Source organism: Pelodiscus sinensis, chromosome 3, assembly GCF_052426305.1.
Source record: "Pelodiscus sinensis isolate ZL-2025 chromosome 3, ASM5242630v1, whole genome shotgun sequence".
In the NCBI taxonomy this organism is placed as follows: Eukaryota; Metazoa; Chordata; order Testudines; family Trionychidae; genus Pelodiscus; species Pelodiscus sinensis.
Window position 1 is genome coordinate 101280401 of NC_143054.1, and position 20010 is coordinate 101300410.

A 20010-nucleotide genomic window follows, 5' to 3' on the forward strand; every position below is an offset into this window, starting at 1 on the left:
TCCTACATCCCTACTAATTTTCTATGCAGTCTATCTCTATCAGGAACTTTAAAATTTACAGTGGACCCCAATGGCTTCTATTCTGGAAATTAACTGAAGGTCTGACTTTAAAGTGCATCATTTAAAGCACATTAAATCCCTGTGTGGACACTTTCTTTCAGAAGTCAAGTGGCTTTAATCTAAAGTGAATTAAGGGCATGCCACTGCTGAATGAGAGCATCCACATGAGGATTTAATGCACTTTAAATTAGTCCTTTTAGTTAATTAGGAGAAACTTCCCATGTAGACAGACTGTTAGTGTAAGCAAGGAGGCAGACTCAGTTATATCTTGACCTCAATAGATTCAATATTTTTTCAAAGATCAACATATACAGAACTCAGAAAAAGGTCCCTGATCCAGAGCCATCAATTATCAAGATTTTAATGGGCTTTGGATCAGACCTTAAAAATATGAAAAAAAAAATTGTGAAGCAGGTTTCTCACCTCATCAATCATGTCCAATAGAGCTTTGTTACAGTTTTCAAACCTGGCTTTCCATGTAGCTGTATCCTTTTCCAACTTCTTCATCTTCTTTGTCATCTATGGAAGCAGGAAGAGAATCACACCATGAATCCCAAATGCGAATTGAAGTTAGAAGAGCACTTTTGTTATCTTTTCTTAAATCCATACTTATAGCTCTGTAATCAGCAACTACAGTGAACATGAATATAGCACTGTCAAAGAAAGATGGGTGAAGAGTAACATACAGCAAGAGACTGGCTTAATGTCAACTCCTCAAGCATTGCAAGTTGACACACGTGAATACCCCCGCCATACACACCTGCCTACTTGAAAATAGGAAAAACGTATTACACGGTTAAAAATTATTATGTGTTAAAAATATAGGCTGTGATTAAGGAAAGTTCCCATAAGTGTCTGTGAAGGGGAGATTCTGGGTCTCTTCTTAGAGTTTATATCAGTTGGCAGAAATCAGAAATGTACACAACATATCAAAACAATCCTACAATATATTTGGTCTTTCTGACCCCATCTCACATACCACTCAAACTTAGGCCAGTGTGTTTCACTCAAGCATACAGAAATGGCCCAACTGAAAGATAAATAATCGCAAAGGAGAATCCTGTGTCTCAAAGTGAAGTGTCAGATTTTAGAAATAACATGTGCTACTCACTTTCTCCATCTCCTGTTTGAAACTGGCAAACACCTCATTGCTTTTTGTCAGTGTTTTCTGAAATTCTTCAAATCTTTCAGAATAGAGGGTGAGCTACGTACACGGGAACAAACAGATCAGTTTCAGAAGCTCCCTGTAGTCAAATTGAATGAATACACCCCTTATTTTAATGTAATAATCCTTTTGTGCTGGCAGAGCACCTTTCATTTGAAGATTTCAAAGCACCACATTAGTGATCTTAGTCTCATTGCACTCTGATGAGATGTTATTATCCTATTTTAGAGAGGAATAGAATAAGGAAGAGCAGAAAGACTGAGGTCAATATTTTCTAAAGTATGTTGGAGTTGTGTGTGCTCAGCATTCTGAATATCAGGCTCAAGATGTCATGTGGAAGAGCTCAATAAGTAAAGACTTGAAAATGTCAATACCCACAATTTTCCTAAGGTCCCACGTGCAGAAAGCCGACATTGTAAAGCCTAGTAAAGAACCAGGGGCTCTGAATCGTAACCACAATGCCTTCCAAAAATGTCAAATGTGGCCATGGCAGTTTAAAAAGCATTTGTAACACAAGCATAATAGACCCATATCAGCTAGAAGTCTCAGTTGGCACTGGTATGTCCCAAAGTGACACATAAAACAACTTCTAGAAAGGCTAAACATGAAATAAAGCACAGGATGTAACATAAAACCAGGAAGACAACTGCCTTTGTTGTCCTTTTAAAGGACCATATATCCTTCTCACCTTGTTGAGCCATGGCTAGATTGTCACAGCTCTTACTTGGCTGCACAGTGAGGTTAGGTTACCCTACCTGGATTGTGAGTCTTTCTACAGGGATAGTCGAGGAACAATATATCAAGGCTGTGTCTACACTGGAGCGATCTTGCGCAAAAGTGGCCGCTCTTGCGCAAAAACTTGCTGCCTGTCTATACTAGCCGCGTGTTCTTGGGCAAGTAAACTGATGTTCTACTGTATGAAATCAGGGCTTCTTGCACCAGAACTCTGATGCTCCTGCTCAGGAAGAAGCCCTTTTGTGCAACTGTTCTTGCCTGGTGGTTACAACAATGAAAGCACCACTGCAGATGAGGTGCATTGTGAGTGTTTTCACCACTGTGTTGGGCAGATCTGCTCCGAGATCTCCAGTGATCTCCAGTAAGTGCTCTTAGGACTGCAAGCATTTAACAGTGAGTTTTATCTGGGCTATAGAGAACTATAGGCTGGTTTAAAAATGCTCCTTAATGGCGTAATTCTCATTTAAGTCCTAAAAGAGAATCTATGAATCTGTATGAATATTTCCATTAGGTATTTCCCTAATAGTCTAGGAAAAGCTATTCATGGTTTCTCTTTTTGGAATACACATCATATGTCTGCTTTTAATTGCTTACCCACATTTCAAGTCTGGTATCGTTACTGTCTGTGATGGAGTGACTGTTGTAAGGTTTTGTATGTTTCTTGGCTGCTATTGCATTTCACTCCAGCCCTATCTGTGATAGTTTGTTTAATACATTTTATTTTAATGTATTTTTCAAACACAGTCTTATGCCCTGTTAAGCAGAAAACACAAAGGGCCCATTTGTACAAGCACTCTATGCCTGGACGTTCATGGGAATTCTGCAGTCAGGCGCAATTCCGGCAAAACACTTAAGGACATGCTTAACAACAGGCTACACCACAATCCATGTGCTTAAAGTTAAGTACATGCTTCAATGCTTTGTTTAATTGGCATCTAAAAGGGTGTATTGGTCTGGGCTAAGAAAGAGTCATGGTGAGCATCCTGGTACGGGCTTCCAACATTATTACAGTACAGGCAGTCCCCGGGTTACGTACAAGATAGGGACTGTAGGTTTGTTCTTAAGTTGAATTTGTATGTAAGTCGGAACTGGTACATATTGTAGGGGAAACTCTAGCCAAACATTTCTCCAGAGCTCAGTTTTATTCTCCCACACCTCACTTCCCTCAGTCCTTTATTCTCAAGCTGAGGTTTCTGCTGAGAAAAGCCGCTTCGCGTCTCCCTGCTCTGCTGGGGGGGGGGCGCTAGCTTCGCGTCTCCCTGGTCTGCTGGGGGGAAGCAGCTACTGCGGGGTTGCCTCACCCTGTTTGTAAGTAGGGATCTGATGTAAGTCGGATCCATGTAACCCGGGGACTGCCTGTATAGAGTTTTGCGGCTCAGTATTGTATGCACATGCAAACACTTCAGTGGGGTTCACTGTTCTGCTACATGCTTGAATATATTTGGATTACATTAGTACAATGCCTTTATGATTCAGAATAGGCTTTGGAGGAATACAGACAGGGCTTTTGGAATACTTTACCTGGAATGTGTTGCGTGGGCTAAAAATGGGCAAACATAGGCACACCATGCAATCAACTTCACCTGAGCCTGGAGTACAGTCTCTTGTTCCTTCAACATTTTTGCCTGGAGTTTCCATTCTGCCGCTTGAGTTAGTAGCTGTGTTTAGAACAACAGAGAGAAGATGATTATTTCTGTGCCTTTGCAATTATAAATCCAACTAAGATGCACAGTGTTTCTGGAAATAGCTGATATAAATTCCAGCAACACAAAAGACTAGTTTATCGCGATTGGGGCCGTTAACATCAGTTTGAAAATTGTGGGTGAGGATTCAGTGAAAAAAATCTGGGATTTCAAAAATAGCTGGGGTAGAAGATCCTGGGGTAGAAGATCGCATGTGTTGTATACAACGTGGTCATGAAACATCTAAGGAAATATAACTATACATTTTTAGCCATGTTGGTAAAATCTTAGCCCCATTGAAGTCAATGGCAAAACTCCCATTGACTTTACTGGAGACAGGATTTAGATAATTTTGGCTAGGATCCCAAGTTCTGGCCAAAGTCAATTTAATACATGTGTAATTCAAAGGATCCCATGGAAGGCCATCCAGCATGAAGAGAGGTTATGGATGACCATTAGTTTGATGAACCCTAATTTCTGAATTACTTTCTTGAGAAGGCATGTAAGTAACACATGTGAAGAATACCTAATTGTGTTAACATTTGCATGCTGGACTAGATTTTCAATTCCAGGGGCTTGTCTATACTGGTATGTTTTGTCACCAAAACCTGCCTTTCAGCAACAGCGAGAGCATTTATACAGCAGGGCAATTCTTGTAGGGGAAAACACCCAGGTTTGGTGACAAAAAACTTCCACCCCAGCAAGAGATTTTTGTCTTTTCCTATTCCTCTATTGTCGACAAAGAGCCAGTATGGAATCTGCTGTTTGTTTTGTCGAGACAACTGGCTTTCTCCGGTATCCCTCAGTGCCTGCACTGATGGCTGTACTCAGTGTTTTTTTTAATCTTTGTTACTCTGCAAGTATGTGCCCTTTCCCTTTCAAAACTCTGGGAAGTATCTAACAATTGAGTGAGCTGCTCTGTCTTGGAACAAACAAAGAACAAATAATTGGAATGCTGTTCTGCCCTGCTAGGAACACAGCAGCAGGCAGACTGCTGTTGCAGGGGGAGGGCTGGAGAGCCTGTGCTAATTCACAAAAACCAAACTGGTAGAAATTCAATAATGAAAACTATTATTTTTAATTAATAAAATGTGAAGTAATAATAAGGGAGTAGTCCTACAGTCTGGATACAAGATTGTGAATGATGAATTCTGTTGTACCAAGTCAACTTAAAGACCAATTATAACAAAAATATTTAATGCAATGTTTAGACAAATTATGATGTTATTGTTGGTATTCATGTTTTGATTGTGGATCAGGATCAAGCTCCACTGTAGTAAGCATTATAAAAACAGAGTAAGCGACAGTCCTTGCCTCTAAGAGTTTGCAATCTGTTTTAATGCAAGGTGTAAAAGGGAGTATTACAGTTTCAAATCTAGACTTTTCTTTTTGCATTCACAGACTACAAAGTCAGGTAAATTAGATATTCAAGTACTTGACTGTGTCTTCAAATCAGGCACTAAGAGTCAAGTATGGCCTAAATTGCACCTGCAATTAATTGAAGACCTAAAAACTTATTAAAAGTAATGATAATACATGGCACATTGGGGTATCAAAGCAACACCAATCAAATGGAAGATGATGGAGAAAATCTACTATAGGCCACTGAAGCCTTGTGCTAACTCATCCTCAGTTTGTGCCAGCCTCTAAAGAAATGCACATACTACTAGATGTTGCATTTTTATTAGAGGATCTCACACTTCCTTACACATATAGGCCAAGTTGTACAGCCAACAAAAGAGTGCAGCATATTATGGGGCTGCCTGTGATGTGTGTCAGTAACAGCAAGGGCCACCAGAGTAATTTTGCCACCTGCAGCACCCAGTGAGCACTTGATGGGCCTTTTCTGATTTCCAGTTTCACTCAGATGATTAGGACTCTGTCTACTGAGACATAGAGCACTTTGGGACATTTTAGAATTGGTTGGGTGCAGTGTTCAAAAGTTATTGTGTAACAGACAAACTCTAATGAGCGGTGTGTGGGGCCTTGCAGGCTCTGTCAATTATACAATTAATTTTTATTGGGTGACTAACTTGTTTTCTCAGTTGGTATTTCTATTAGGGGGAAACTCTGGTCTTGTGCTTGACCTCAATGGCTGAGCTGAGTGCTCAAGACTTTGGGGGAAAGTTAGAAGACAACTCTGGGCTTTGTAGTCTAAGAGAGAGAGCACTTCTTAGGGTTTCACTTTCAGCACATGTTGTTTTGATTACTGGATAATGCACTCAAACCACTTTAATTGACTTCTGTGATCACCCCTGCCTGCAACCTCTACTGGAAACACCCTTTCACATGAGCTGTGGGGCCCAGTTAGAATTTAGTCACATTCATCAGAGCCCTTTGGAGAAATATCATCAACAGGCATAGATGGAGATCAGTGCTTTACAACTGGGAGTATGATCTGACCCTGTGTACTGATGAAATAAGCCATGCCATATGTACTCTGACCCATGTTATGGTTTGTTTTATTTATTTTTTAACATTAAGAAGAGGTGGCAATCTGGTAGTCCTGGAGGCTGTATTTCTGTATCTATAATGCAAACACATCAAGGGCAACAGCAGTGAAAGTTTCCATCACGTTGCCCTGTCACTGTATCACAACTCTCACTTGCAGAGCCAATTATTGTGGTGAAATAGTTTGAGGTGAATTGGGCCCATCTCTTATCTAAAGACAGACAGACAAATGAGCAGACAAATTAGAGAGATAAGTACATATTCCTTTTCTCGTTCATGTCGCTCCTCGGCTTCTTTCATCATTTCCTGTGATTGCTCCAACTTGGCATCCACCAGTTTCTGCTGAAGTTCTCTGTGCTTAAATATTTTATCAAGTTGCTGCAAAAAAACCAAAAACACACCACTGTTCTCAAACTGCAGTTATAGTGACACACACACCCCTGCATGCTCACACACACATGCTGCCTACTAGATCAAGCATAAAGGCCAAAATACTGCAAATGGATAGAGCTCTGCAAATCCATAGATATCCATTTTATATCCGCAGATATCTACATCCCTGGAGGTGGATGAGGTTATATTACTTACCATCTTTTCAGATTGTGTATCAGATGCAGATCCAACTTGCATACCAATGAGATATGGATGGATAGGCATGAGAAACAGACATGTGGAGGGTGCTTCAGCACCCACAGGTTTTGCCTTGTCTTCCCTGTGCCCGGGGGCCAGCTCTGCTGTCTACTCACCAAACCAGTATCCTGGCCTCCACGCAGCCGCTCCAGGGTTCGGCCTGCCCCACCAACTTTGGTACTCCCTGGGGTCCCACCAACTGCCATACCCACCATTCTGCAGTCTGATATCACCTGAGTTCAGCCCACTGGCTCTGATGGGTGTGCTGCTGCTTGTGGTTCTGTTGCCAACCCAGGGTTCCACAGCTGCTTTCAGCTGTGACTAGGTTGCCAACTCTCCCAGACCATATGCTATTTGTGGCAATGGCATCTGGTCCATCCAATCTCCATGAGTTGGCAACCCTAGGTATGACCCCAGCATAGGGTGATGAGGGGTGTGAACAGGTGGAGGGGTAGCACAGCTCAGCACCCCCACCTTACAAACAGTTCCTGCACTACTATGTGGATGTGGATACATATAAAAATAGAGTGTTTCTTGTGAGTCAGAAGTTAATTATCATGGATGTGGATGGGATGTGGATCCAAATTTTTGTTTCCAAGCAGGACTCTACAAACCCTAAACATTCCCAGCCTATTGCGGTTATTAGAAAACAATAGTTCTTTTCATATGAACAAATTGTGCCAGAATTCACTTCAGAAGCAAAGCCAAGTTTGTATTAGTTTAGATTTACACAGTAATAAAAAACAATCCTGGGGATCTTCATCCTTGCTATGCATTACAATGTACAATATCAACATATAAACTCATTAGTACAGGTTGAACCTCTCTAGACCAGCACTCTTTGGTCCAGCAACATCTGTGGTTAGTTAGCAGGATGTCCACTTATCATGGTGTTGCCAAGTTTCCCGTGAACTCATAAAATTTGTTTACAGCCACCAGTCCTGGCTCTCAGTGTTCTGTGCTGTTATTTAGCTCTAATTTACCCCTAAATGTCTTCTTTAAGCCCAGTAAGCAGTGGAAATGTTGGTAATGCTGATAGATAATATTGGTTTCCTGTGGTCCGGCAAATTTTCTGGTTCAGCATTGGTCAGGTCTCAAGGGTGCTGGACTAGGGAGGGTTCAACCTGTACAATCAAAAAGATTACTCGCATCTCAAATAGCTGCTCATCAGATCATGACTATGCACAGTGAACACTATTTATTGATACTGGTAACTGGTTAAGATTTTGACTGATGTATTAGAACCAAATATCTAAGCCAACTGATGGATAAAGTGAAAACAGAAGTATTAGGTCCCAGTGCTGCACATAGCTCAGTGTGAATGCAGGGATTCATCTGGATAAAACACTAAACAGGATCAGGCCCTTTGGGCATCAGTGTGCAAAGTGCTGAGCAGCCTGGCCTGACACAACAAAGCACTTGAGAACATGAGCTGTCTTGCTGAGGCAATGGGACTCCATACCCAGGTAAAGTTAAGCACATGCTTCAGTACTTTGCTGGATCAAACAACACTTTGTGGGAGTGAGCCCTTACTGACTATTGTTTTCTCCTGGTAATTATATGTGCTTTAACTCATCCACATAAACTGGGTCAATGCAGAAATTATTGAGTGAAATATACAGGCAGACAGACCAAATGATCTAATGGTGCATTCCGGCCTTGGATCCATGACTCTAGAGCAGCAGTTCCCAACCTTTTCCAGATGGGGACCCATTTTGACAATTCAGGAAGACTTGGTGACCCAGGGCAATTAAAAAAAAATGCGTGAATGACTCCTTAAGAGCCACCTGGGGAGACACCTGGCAACCCTTTTGAAATGTAATGGTGACCCATATTTGGGTCTCAACCCATAGGTTGGGAAACCCTGCTCTAGAGCATTGGCGTGCTCAAAAGAAATATCAGCAGTGACCCACCTGGCTTTTGTTGTGTTGAGTAAATCATTAGAGCTGGTTGGAAATTTTCCAATGTAACGTTTTTGTGTGTGTAACCAAAACTGTCCACAGGAAAAGGTTGTCCCCAACTAATTTCTCGATTTTTAAAAAAAAAAAAAGTTTTGAAATGATCAAAACATCCTGTTTTGACATTTTTAACAGGAAAAAAAAGGATTGCTTTATGGTTTGAAACAACTGTACATTTCAAGATTTTTGTTAATTTATTCCTAAAAAGCTTAAAAATAGAAAGTCTAAATCAGAACAAAATATTCTAAAATTATCAATGGACACAATCCAAAAACTGTTTCAGATTATTAGTTCATGAACATATTTAAAATTTTGACTTTTTTGTCCTGATTTGGAATTGAAACATTCCCTTAATCTCTCATTTGATCAGTCTATAAGTCATCCCACATTTAGATAAAACTTCTTTTTATTTTGATAGAAACCATTCAAAAACATGTATGTTTCACTCAGGGGATGATTTAATACAGGATACAATAAGATTCTAAAATAATTAGATGGGTTTCTTCAGTCCAAAGGGGGTCAGCATTTGAGACTGGAAATACACAGTACCTATATCACTTTTCTTTCTTTTTTTAGTGTGTTTTTAATGCATATATTTGGACTGAGAATCACAATGAACATACTTATTAACAATGAAAAGTCTTATGCAGTCATGGGTTGAGATATTTAATAGGTCTTGAAAAAAAATCATAGTATGAAAATGTTGGGGCTTTTTTGAAGTTTTTTCATCAGCTCTAATATTTACTGAAGGGATAATATGCTATCTATATTTTTAATGCAGATTTTATAGTGAAAGTTGTATCTGCATGCTAGAATCTGTTCAGCGTCCAATGCATCGCCGGTTAACACTTTTCATTAATCTGTAGCTGCCAGAGCATTTCTAAAGCACTAATGTGTTTCCCACATGGTCTAGATTAAATTGCAATGTGCTATTACATTTTGACAATGTTATCTATGTTGCACATCACAGAAAAGCTTTGCAAAGCACAAAAGTGACAGCAAATTGAGAGGATGGGGTTGGAAATACATCTAATGCTCATGCACTTCAAAACTTGCCTCTCTCTTCCTCAAGGAAGCTGCCTGCCCTAGTAGTCTGTCTGGAATGAAAGCACAGTAGTCTTACCTCCTCTCTGAGTTCATACTGATCAATGATGCTTTTCAGCTTCTCAGCCAGCTCTGTGTTCTCCTGGCACAGTTTCATGTTCCTTTCACTTTGCTGCTCAATCTGAGTCTGGATATCACTCAGTGTGCCCTGGAAATGATTTGTGATCTCTTTCCTCTTCTCATCTTCCTCCCGGGCCCGTTGAAGAGTTTCTTCCTGTTAAAAACATGGAGAATGTGATAATTTAAATAAATAAATAAAACAGCCTGATTTTAAAAAAGAGGGGAATTGGACCCATCTGAAAGTTATTATGTTTGCAGTTCTCATTAGAGCTCATTCTTTCATAAAGACAGGTGACGAATAAGACTATAAATACACAGATTGGATTAGACCAATCTTTCAAACCGAAGAGGCAAACTACATCAAAATTCAGAACAAGTGGTCAACAAAGAGCCAGTATAAGAATGCCCATTTGCATGACTGAAAATATACAACTTAATGTTAATGATAATTAACACAATGATTAATAATAGCATAATTGAAATGTATTCACAGACTTTATTTGATGGGACTTCTACTGCTGCATCTTTTCACACATTTCTTTGAAGTTTACATCATAACTGGTCAAATTCAACTTCATGCACGCATTCAGGCTGTCTTCTGTCAATCTTGAGCGCAAATTACCTTTGATGTGATTCAAATGAGAGAGAGCCTGCTCACACATATAGGTAGAACCAAGCATTGAAAATACTACCAATGTGACATTCTGCATGGTGTTGTATATTACAGGAAGTTCTTTTCAAGTTTTCAGATTCTGATTATCATCATGTTCCAATTTCTTCATGTCTGCCAATTTGTGTGGTTTTGCCAATACTGCACATTGTTGAGCAAGGTATTCTAAATCAGAATTCAGCTTGACAAATTTTTCCACCCAGATATCCGACTCCTTGAAATCTGCTAATTCCATTTCCAAATTGCTGACTAAGATGCTTGGAATGACTGTCAAATCCAGTTCTTCATTGGATGCTTTATGTCGATGAATCATAAACTTAAGCAGAGCACTGTGTTTGTAAAAGTCAACAAAAAGACACTTAAATGCTTTCAGGAGCTCAGAAACAAACCCGCCTAGCTGCTGCAAATCAAGGCTGTTATTTGGATTCTCTTTCTGATATGAATCATGAAACATTTGTAGTCTTTCAAAATGTGTGAGTCTGCCCATCTTGATATCTCTGATACAGACAATCAATTTTGACTCAAATCCAAACACTATCTGCTGCAGAGTCAGGACTGTATTTCCTTGCCCTTGTAGCTTAAGGTCCAAGTAATTCAAATGATCAGTAATGTCAACGAGATAGTAAAACTTGAGCAAAGAGTCACAGTCTGAAAGTTCACTGTGTTTGATGCCCTTCATATCCAAAAATGACTTAATCTCGTTAATGCAGGCGGTAAAATCAGAAAAAACTTTGCCACGATATAACCCGCGAACATTGTGCATTAGTAGATCAGGGTATTTGGAATCTACTTCCTCAAGAGTGATTGAAATTGATGGTGATTAAGGGCTCAGGCAAGAATCCAACTGACCATGCAAATGATCAGTCCCATTACATTTCTGAGTTTGGTTCCACAAGATTGCGCACAAAGTGGCTCCTGATGCACAATGCATTGAAAGTTCAAAAGTGTGTGGTTCAGCTATTCTGACAAAAGAGAAAGGAATTCCCTGAACTTGCTGACAATGCTAGGTGCACTGACCATACACAGACAGAAGATTATGCAACTGTATTTCTTTCTTGTTTACAAAGTTCATCACAGTTTTAAGGATGTTTTCAGCCCTTGTTTGATTTTTCATTGGTAATATTGCAATCATTTCTTTGTGCACTGCATTTCCACAAATATATTGTTCCAGAATACGCAACTGATAAATGTCACATATGTTGGTTGTCTCGTTCAAAGAAAATGAAAAATAAGTAGCTATACTCAAATTCTGCATTTGTTCCTTGTCGATTTGATGGCCATGTTTGCAGCTCTGGCATGAACTGTTTTTGCCAATAATGGCATGTCTTGAATTTTCTGTAAGATTTTGTCTTTGTGAAAAAAGTCAAATAGCTCATGACCAATTGTTAGCATGCACCTCTTCATGTAATCCCTGTCAAGAGGGCTTCCCTCTTGAATAATGCTATTTGAGCCTGCAAAATCTGCACAGTTTAAGCTCCCATCTTTTTTTGACCATGCCAACAGGCTATTTTGTCCAATGTTCATTTTTTGCTGCAATTCCTCACAGTCTATTTAGTGTGTCACCATTGGGGTATTTTGTAGTGAATGTTGCATGTTTTGTCATGAAATGCCATTCTAAATTCATTTTTTTTTGTTTGAGGACAGTCTCTCACAACAAATTAGACTGCATGGAGATCCAGAACTCTCCAGAAATGTATACAAGTCCACTCCTGAAAATGTTGGTACTTGTCATCTTTCTTTCTTTTTGCCATTTTTACTGTTAGGGGGGTCACAGAGTTCACCATCATGTATGATGATGGAAAGATTTCTCAACCAAGCAAATAAAAAGAGAAAATGCACAACCCCTGTTAATGAATGGTTGTTAAACTATACACAGCCTCAAAACCAATTCTAGCATCATAATCAAAGAGACTGACGAATGGGGCACTGTATTCATTATGAACAAAACAGATTATGAACAGGAGGCTGCCAGACAATTCACCAACACCAGATTCTACAAGCTTCTTTCCTGTGATCCCACTAAGGAATACCAAGCAAACAAACAAAACTAAAACAACTGCTCATGAAACTCCCTGATCCTGCTCAGGACCAAATTTCCACAATCACCCCCACTAATCCCCAACCAGGAGTTTTCTATCTGCTACCCAAAATAAACCAATCGGGAAATCCTGGATGATCCATTATCTCAAGCTTTGGTACACTTACAACATGATTATCGACCCAGAAGCCTGCTCCACTCCACCCCACTGCCCTCTATCAGCCCACTGTACTCTGATTCACCATGGTGATGGGAAGTGGAGCACCCAGGGGTATTTTGCTTCCTGCTGCCACAGTGAAGCAGAGCACAGGGGGCTCGGATATGGGAGGTGTGGTGTGGCTGCTGGGTAGCTCTGTCTCTCACTGCCGCCGTGAGTGGTGGGGGTAACTCCTGCTGCTGTCCCATGCCAGACCCCTTATAAGCCCCTGGACTGCCCTCGGTCCCATCCATAAAATGGTTGAGGCAGCCCCACACCTCTCCCCGCCAAAGCTTGGGGCATAGGGCAGCCACCCTGACTTGTCCTATGGATGGAATGTTTCTGCTGGTTGGGTTGTGCCCAGAATTAAAACTGTTGACTGGCTGGTGTTTATGTGAGAGACTTTCACTCTTAACTGTCCACTAGAAGGAGGCACAAGGGATATGAGATATTTATTTCATTAAACAGACACCTGGCTGTTATCTAATTCTCAGAACAGTAACAGGCACAGAGAAATATGTCACTGGGAATATTTGGTAAAATAGACTGGAGACTTTGGTAAAATACAATGGGATATATAGTATAACAATGAGAATAAATTGTGTTATTTTTAGGAACATCTATTTTTCTTAAGGGAGAAATAAAAAATCTGTTTTCTGCTGGCAAGTGTATTTGTAGGGAAATTATTTGTATGGTTGGTTTGTAAATGCATAAAGATTTGAGATTTCGTAATTTGTTTTTATATTAACCAAAAAAAACCCCCAATAAGACAGATCCTCTCCTTCCTGATTGGAGCTGTGTATTTTTTGTTTGTGGTGGAGTTCTGTATTACTGTAGCCAGACACGAACCCCATCTTGGTTTCCGCCCCCCCCAGAGAGCAGGAGAAAGGCAGTCAGTCTTTGATGCCCTGGGAACACAGGTGTGCTGCCTGTCCCTGACTCTACCATAAACAGAAACCAGACAGTAAATGGGCTAGCTGACGACCCGGGGCCTCCCGCCGCCCTGATGGCTAGTACCAGTAATTGACATGCCTGCACTGTCCCAGGAGAGGAATCTTCACCCATCACATACCAGAGGTGCCCATTGTCTGCATTTTCCCAGGTGTAAATTATGCTTTGCACCCTGCATGGGAAACTTGGCATTCAAAGCCATTTTTCCTAATTGGCCACTTGAGACCAGGAAGAAGCCTACATGACCCAAGGGGTATAAAAGAGGTTCACTAGCCCACCCCATTTGAGCTCCAATCATCTATACCTGCTGGCAGGTATTGATTGTCTCCTGAGGTCTGTGGGACGCCCAACCTCGCCCTACTTCTTCCCGAGGGATTGAGAGAAAGACGCTGGCCACGCCAAGTCTGGAACGCAGAGGTGAGAATTATACCTGCTATGTGTCTATTTTGCATGCATTTAATAAGAGCTCAGAGAACCAAAGGGTTTCATGGTACCTGTAAGTGACTTATTAGTGTAATTTCTGTCCTGTCCTTTGTAGTGTCTGTGTTATCTGTAACACAGCAGTAGCATTTAACAACTAAGTTTACAATAAAATAGTAACTGTTTAAGCTTTAACCTGACTCCTTCAGTTGCTGTAACAGAACCAAGCACAATTTAAAAGAACTTCAGCCGGTCATAAGGGACTCACTGCCCTGACCGTCGGCTGACAATTACATATTCATTAGTACTTCGGTGCATGCCAGTGGGAATTCCACACACTGAATGAGTGCAGACTATACACATGATGTGCTGTGCATATAATATGCCAGATGATAAATGAGAGAGGATTCATAATATGGATAGGAGAGGTCAGTTTTGCCCTTTGTTACTTAAGTGACACAATCAACTACTTTCTGTACTATTTTTTCCCCATGCTTTAACAACATAAACAAATTTTCCAACCCCAAATGTTCAGAAATTATGAACTAGCTCCTCCCCAAATAAATTGGCTCAAAATGATGAAATGTAAAAGAATATATACTCTGGATGCTTTTTATCACTTTCTAGATTTTTAGCCTCTTTCTGAAACCCTAAAGACAAGAAACATTGCTTTAAAAAAAAAAAAAGATTTTTCTGTAATCACATGAATCCAGGTGCTGGGCCTTAAAAACTGCTACATACTACAAGAATCATGGGTGGCATGCAAGGGAGGTTGGGGGAAGCTAAGTTTCCCTAAACCATGCACTGAGAGAAGTGAATAAGAGGCCCCAAGAAAAAAATCTCCCACCAGCGTGGCTCTGGGGCTGGAGGAGCTCTTGTTCCCTGCACTGGCCCTGGGGCTGCAGCAGGGTCACCTTGTTTTTCTGGTTGCTGGGCCACATGAGAGAGGGAGGGGAATGAGAGAGATGGGGCGGGGTCTTGGGGGAAAAGAGGCAGACTGTGGAAGGAACACGGTTGAGGCTGCGGGGGAAGAGGTGGAACATAGATGGGGCTGTGGATGGAACGAGGGAAGGACCATAGGTGGAAAGGGTGAAAAGGAGGAGGAACTCTGTTTTGGAATGCTGGCCAAGGCCAAGAGCCCAGTTACAGTTCCAGCCAAGGAGCAGTTATTCCTCCTGTGACCCCGACCAAGCTCTCTGCCTCTCCCCACAGTCCAGAGCCATGGGGGAGGGTCAAGAGCAGCGAGCAGGGGCTGTGGGGCCATTCAACCCTCCCAGATCTGAAATCATCTGACACAGCTCTGACTAGCTGGGGAGACATTCTGAAAGGACTGGTTCCCTACAGAAACAACTGACAAAGAAAAAGGCTTTGCATTCAAAGTGCATGTAATCAAAGGACCAAAGACCAACGACCTTCTCAGCTGCTTTAAAGGCAGGCATAATGGGATTAGTGAGAAAGGTAGAAGAACTCAATGGAGTAGTTGATGAGAGTGTACTTTTTAAAGGAGATACAGTGAAATAACCATAAGAGGCAAAGCTGAACCTACAAAATAACAACATCGCTATCAGACAGGCCAGGGAGGAGACTAGATGTAAATTAATGCAGATTCAGAGGACATCATTACCTGGTCCTCATGGATGAATTTTCCAGCGTTAGAGAAATAATGTATTTGAAAGACATAATATGACATAGTGTTATTGAAAAACTGAAGTGCACTTTACTCATTTTGGTATTCTAGCACAGCTAGTGGTGGACAATGGGCTACAATTTACCTCAGCATAATTTAAGTAATTGCAACAGAAATATGGTTTTGATTGTATTACTAGCAGCCCACATTACTCACAAGGAAATGGAGAGTCTTAGAGAGCTGTTCAGACAGCAGGAAGATTTGTTTGTTACTCTTCTGAGTTACAGATCAGGATCTGTAACAGCTACTGAGTATAGCCCAGTTCAGCTCCTGATGAGAAGACATCTCAGAACTACTATGATGACTTTGGGAAGAACTTATCTTCCAAGTGGCCAGTCTTAAAGAGAGAAGCCAAATCAAACAAAAGGCAAAAAGAGCCTATAAATTTGTCTACAATAGACACAACTCAGAGAGGGTCTGTGTGTAGAATCTTCCGTCAAAATTAGATGGAACAAAAGAATGGGGAAATCCAGCTATTGCAAAGAAAAAACAAACAAACGTATGCCCAAATCATACGTTATTGAGACCAACATAAATAGTGCACAAAAAACTGTTGATATCTATAGTTTGTTGTGGAGAGAGAACTAGCCACAGAGGGAACTCTGTAGATAGCAGATACGGAACAAGTTAAAAAAACAAAGATGCAAAAATTTTAAACCAGCCATGTCTGGTTGTAACTAATGGATACCCAGACGATCATGTTGTTACCTGTTTAGGTTGTGTAATCAGAAAACCAGTATGATGCGGAGACATGGGTAGAGACTGATCCACACTGAACTTTAAAATGGTGTGCTAGTGAACATTTTATAAATGGTAGGAATATAGAACTTAAACAGGGAAACATAATGCACTATAAAACTACATTACAAAGTTTCACCACTAGATGGTACTTTGTGTGTAACTTTACGTGAACTTGTGATAAGCCAGAGACAAGCAATGCATTGATAAGATCTCATGGCAGACACATCTGATGTAGCTCTCTCTCTCTCTCTCTCTCTACAGTAAGCTCTGTAGCCTGTCCACATCTGTCACAAGTCTGAACTATTAGCATAGGCATGGAACCTACTGTTTACAAGACAAACATGACAGAAAGGATGGCCACATCTACTAGCTATTTGAGAAGCTTTTCAGGGTTCCGGGCATAATTGTACAGCCCATGCTGCCACTCTTCCTACAATGCCTTCAGTACCATTGTTATTGGAATGAGTTAGATCAGAATTATCTCAAGTATGTGTCCGACACACCTCTGATTGCCATGTGTGTCATTTACCCAAAGATCCCTTTATACCACTCTGATGGCATAAATAAGCATTACAGTTGGTGTGAATGGCATTTAGACTTTCCTGAATTGTGTAAAGGGCCTTACTGTAAGCAGGAATGAGGCCTACTGTATATAATTGCACATTGAATACATTAATGTAAATAATCTTTTCAGTGTGATATTTGAGCAGTACAGCTAGGTTTCTGAGCTGTCCACTGTGTAGGGCATACACATCCTGCTGCGTAGTTTACTAACCTTGAGGGTTTTATTGTGTCTCTGGAGCTCCCGGCAGAGACTCTCCAGTTTGCTGCGGGCAAGGATGGCTCTGCTGTGCTCACTCTGCAGCTGGTCCTTCTCTTTGATGATCTGTGCTTGTCTCTTTTGTAGATACTTCAGCTTTTTCTGCTCAGCACGATGTTCTTCCAGCTAAAGACATAGGGAGTAATATGCAGATAAACATAAAAATGGAGTGTATTGAGAGGAAGAAAGAGAAAATGAGCTTTTTGGGTTGCAACCAAGTTACTACACTTTCATAACATTTTGGAAAGTGTTTGTATTTAGATCAGCATCAACTGAAGAGGGGAAAAGGACTAGCAGCAGAATCACAATCTCAACAGTAACTCAGTGAGGGTATGTCTCTGGTGACAGAGGCATGTAGATTAAGCTACCCAGCATAGGAAAATGGCTGCCGCGCTGAGCCAATCAGCTGTTTGTCGGCTCAGCGCACTAGTCTGGATGCTCCGTGGTCAATATCAAAGGCATTTGTCGACTGCCCTGGTATGCCTTGTGGGATAAGGTTTATCAGGGTGGTCGACAAATGCCTTTGATGTCGACCGCAGAGTGTCCAGACTACCGCGCTGTGTCGACAAACAGCTGATCGACAGCCATTTAAATTTAAATGAAGTGGCGATTATTTAAATCGCCGCTTCATTTTCCTATGCCAGGTAGCCTAATCTACATGCCTCTGTTGCTAGAGGCATGTAGTCTAGACATACCCTGAATGATGTATATGTGTTGTGTCCCAGGGTATGTCTACACTGCAGCATTATTTTGGAATAACTAATGTTATTCCAAAATAACATAGTGCTCATTGACACTACAAGCCTTTACTTCAAAATAATGTTGAGATGGAGGACTTCTTACTCCAACTCATGGTAAACCTCATTTCACAAGGAGAAAGGGAAGTTGAAGGAAGCGTGTTCTTCCTTCTACTTCTTGCTGTGTAGAAAGCGCCAAAATCTGAGCTATTTTGACTTACGCTACACAATTGATGTAACTGAAGTTGAATAGCTTAATTTGACTTTAGCCCTGCTGCGTAGACGTATCCCAGTTATGAGGTAACTTGGTGCTTATTCATTTTATAGTTTGGTTTTGCAAGAAGTAGCCAGATTGTTCAGACAAACTTTGTTCAATTACCAATGCCAAAAATAAATAAAACTCAAACATTTTTTATATACCCAAGCAGCTATTGAAGGAAAACCCCTGGTAATCAAAACTGTAGCTTTTCAACAGGTGTATGTTGTCACAAACACTGCATTTTTTAGTGGTAAAAATTCCGGTAGGTTACAGAAAAAGAATACTCTTGGCTGATGCAGATACTTGGTGTGAACCCCAAATATTTGCCACAACCACATTTTAATAGTGTATTTGGGTATAGAATGACTATATGTTTGATAATGATTGGAGCTGTTCATTACTGTAACAGGATAACTGGCCCCTCTAAGGGTATGTCTACACTAGCTCCCTAGTTCGAACTAGGGTGGCTAATGTAGGCATTCGAACTTGCAAATGAAGCCCGGGATTTAAATATCCTGGGGTTCATTTGCATGTTCCCGGGTGGGTGCCATTTTTAAATCCCCTTAGTTCGAACTGACTGCCCATGGCTACACACGGCAGTCAGAAGTTAATCTGAATTAAGTCCTAGTTCGGATTAATTTCTGACTGCCGCGTGTAGCTGTGGGCAGTCAGTTCGAACTAAGGGGATTTAAAAATGGCGCCTGCCCAGGAACATGCACATGAAGCCCGGGATATTTAAATCCCAGGCTTCATTTGAAAGTTTGAATGCCTACATTAGCCACCCTAGTTTGAACTAGGGGGCTAGTGTAGACATACCCTGAGAGAGGGGGTCCGGTGCACCTATGACTGCCCTGTTGTGTTAGGGGAAGTCACTGGGAACTTACAAAAGAGGATGCTATGGGAGAGTGAAGCTGTAGAAAGTTTGCAGGTGAGTCTGAGATTTCAGAGACTAAATGACTATAGCCAGGTACTGCTGAAAGTGGCTTGTCAAAAACAGGGAAGAACCAGGGAGGCTTGGATCCTCTTCTGGGAAAAAGGGAAGAAGTCCCAGGACTGAGTTTTGTTCTGAGTTCTTGTGACCCCTAGATATTCCTGTATTTATACCCTACACACTACTGCAATAACATGTATATGTTAAATTGTGAATAATAACATTGTATATGAAAAATTATGAATTCCCTCTGTATGATGTTACTAAAATGTATTTGAAATAGTCAAGTCTGGGGATTGGGTAGAGAGGGTTCTTTTTCCAGATAAAGAAAATGCCAGTGCTCTGATCCAGACACAATCACAGACAATTGGGAATTACAGTCCAGTGATCAGTCATTGGTATAATGGAACCTGCATGGCAGATCGCTTCGCACTGTAAGGGAACCAGCAGGGATGAAATCAGCAGGGAAATTTCTCCATCAGACTCCCTGGCATCTTTCCACATAACTGAGGTACTGGATTTTGAGATGGATACATTTCAAAAGTTTGCTGGAGCGTTAAAGAGATAGGCAAGGAAACCCAAGTTATCTTTCACCCTAGAAAACAAAGGAACCCAGACCTTTGGATTTTTAATGGGGTGATCAGCCATCTTGCTGGAAGGAGCATGATAAAAGTCTCACCTTGAACCAAGACTATAGTTTTGTTAAGAAATAGTC

At 41.0% G+C, this 20010-nt stretch overlaps 1 protein-coding gene across 2 annotated transcripts in view; it reads right to left on the reverse strand.

Moving 5' to 3' along the window:
- The window catches only part of TXLNB (taxilin beta), a 46362-nt gene that overhangs the window by 3837 nt on the left and 22515 nt on the right, over positions 1 to 20010 (reverse strand). Inside the window, exons 4-9 of one of the 2 annotated variants that reach the window (XM_075924309.2) lie at positions 17324 to 17494; positions 9805 to 9999; positions 6352 to 6471; positions 3544 to 3618; positions 1172 to 1264; positions 484 to 579 (exon numbers count right to left, since the gene is read on the reverse strand). In XM_075924309.2, the coding sequence (XP_075780424.1) occupies positions 484 to 579; positions 1172 to 1264; positions 3544 to 3618; positions 6352 to 6471; positions 9805 to 9999; positions 17324 to 17494 (750 nt within the window). The remainder of the gene's footprint in view (positions 1 to 483; positions 580 to 1171; positions 1265 to 3543; positions 3619 to 6351; positions 6472 to 9804; positions 10000 to 17323; positions 17495 to 20010) is intronic. The other variant, XM_075924310.2, reaches the window with a different exon arrangement.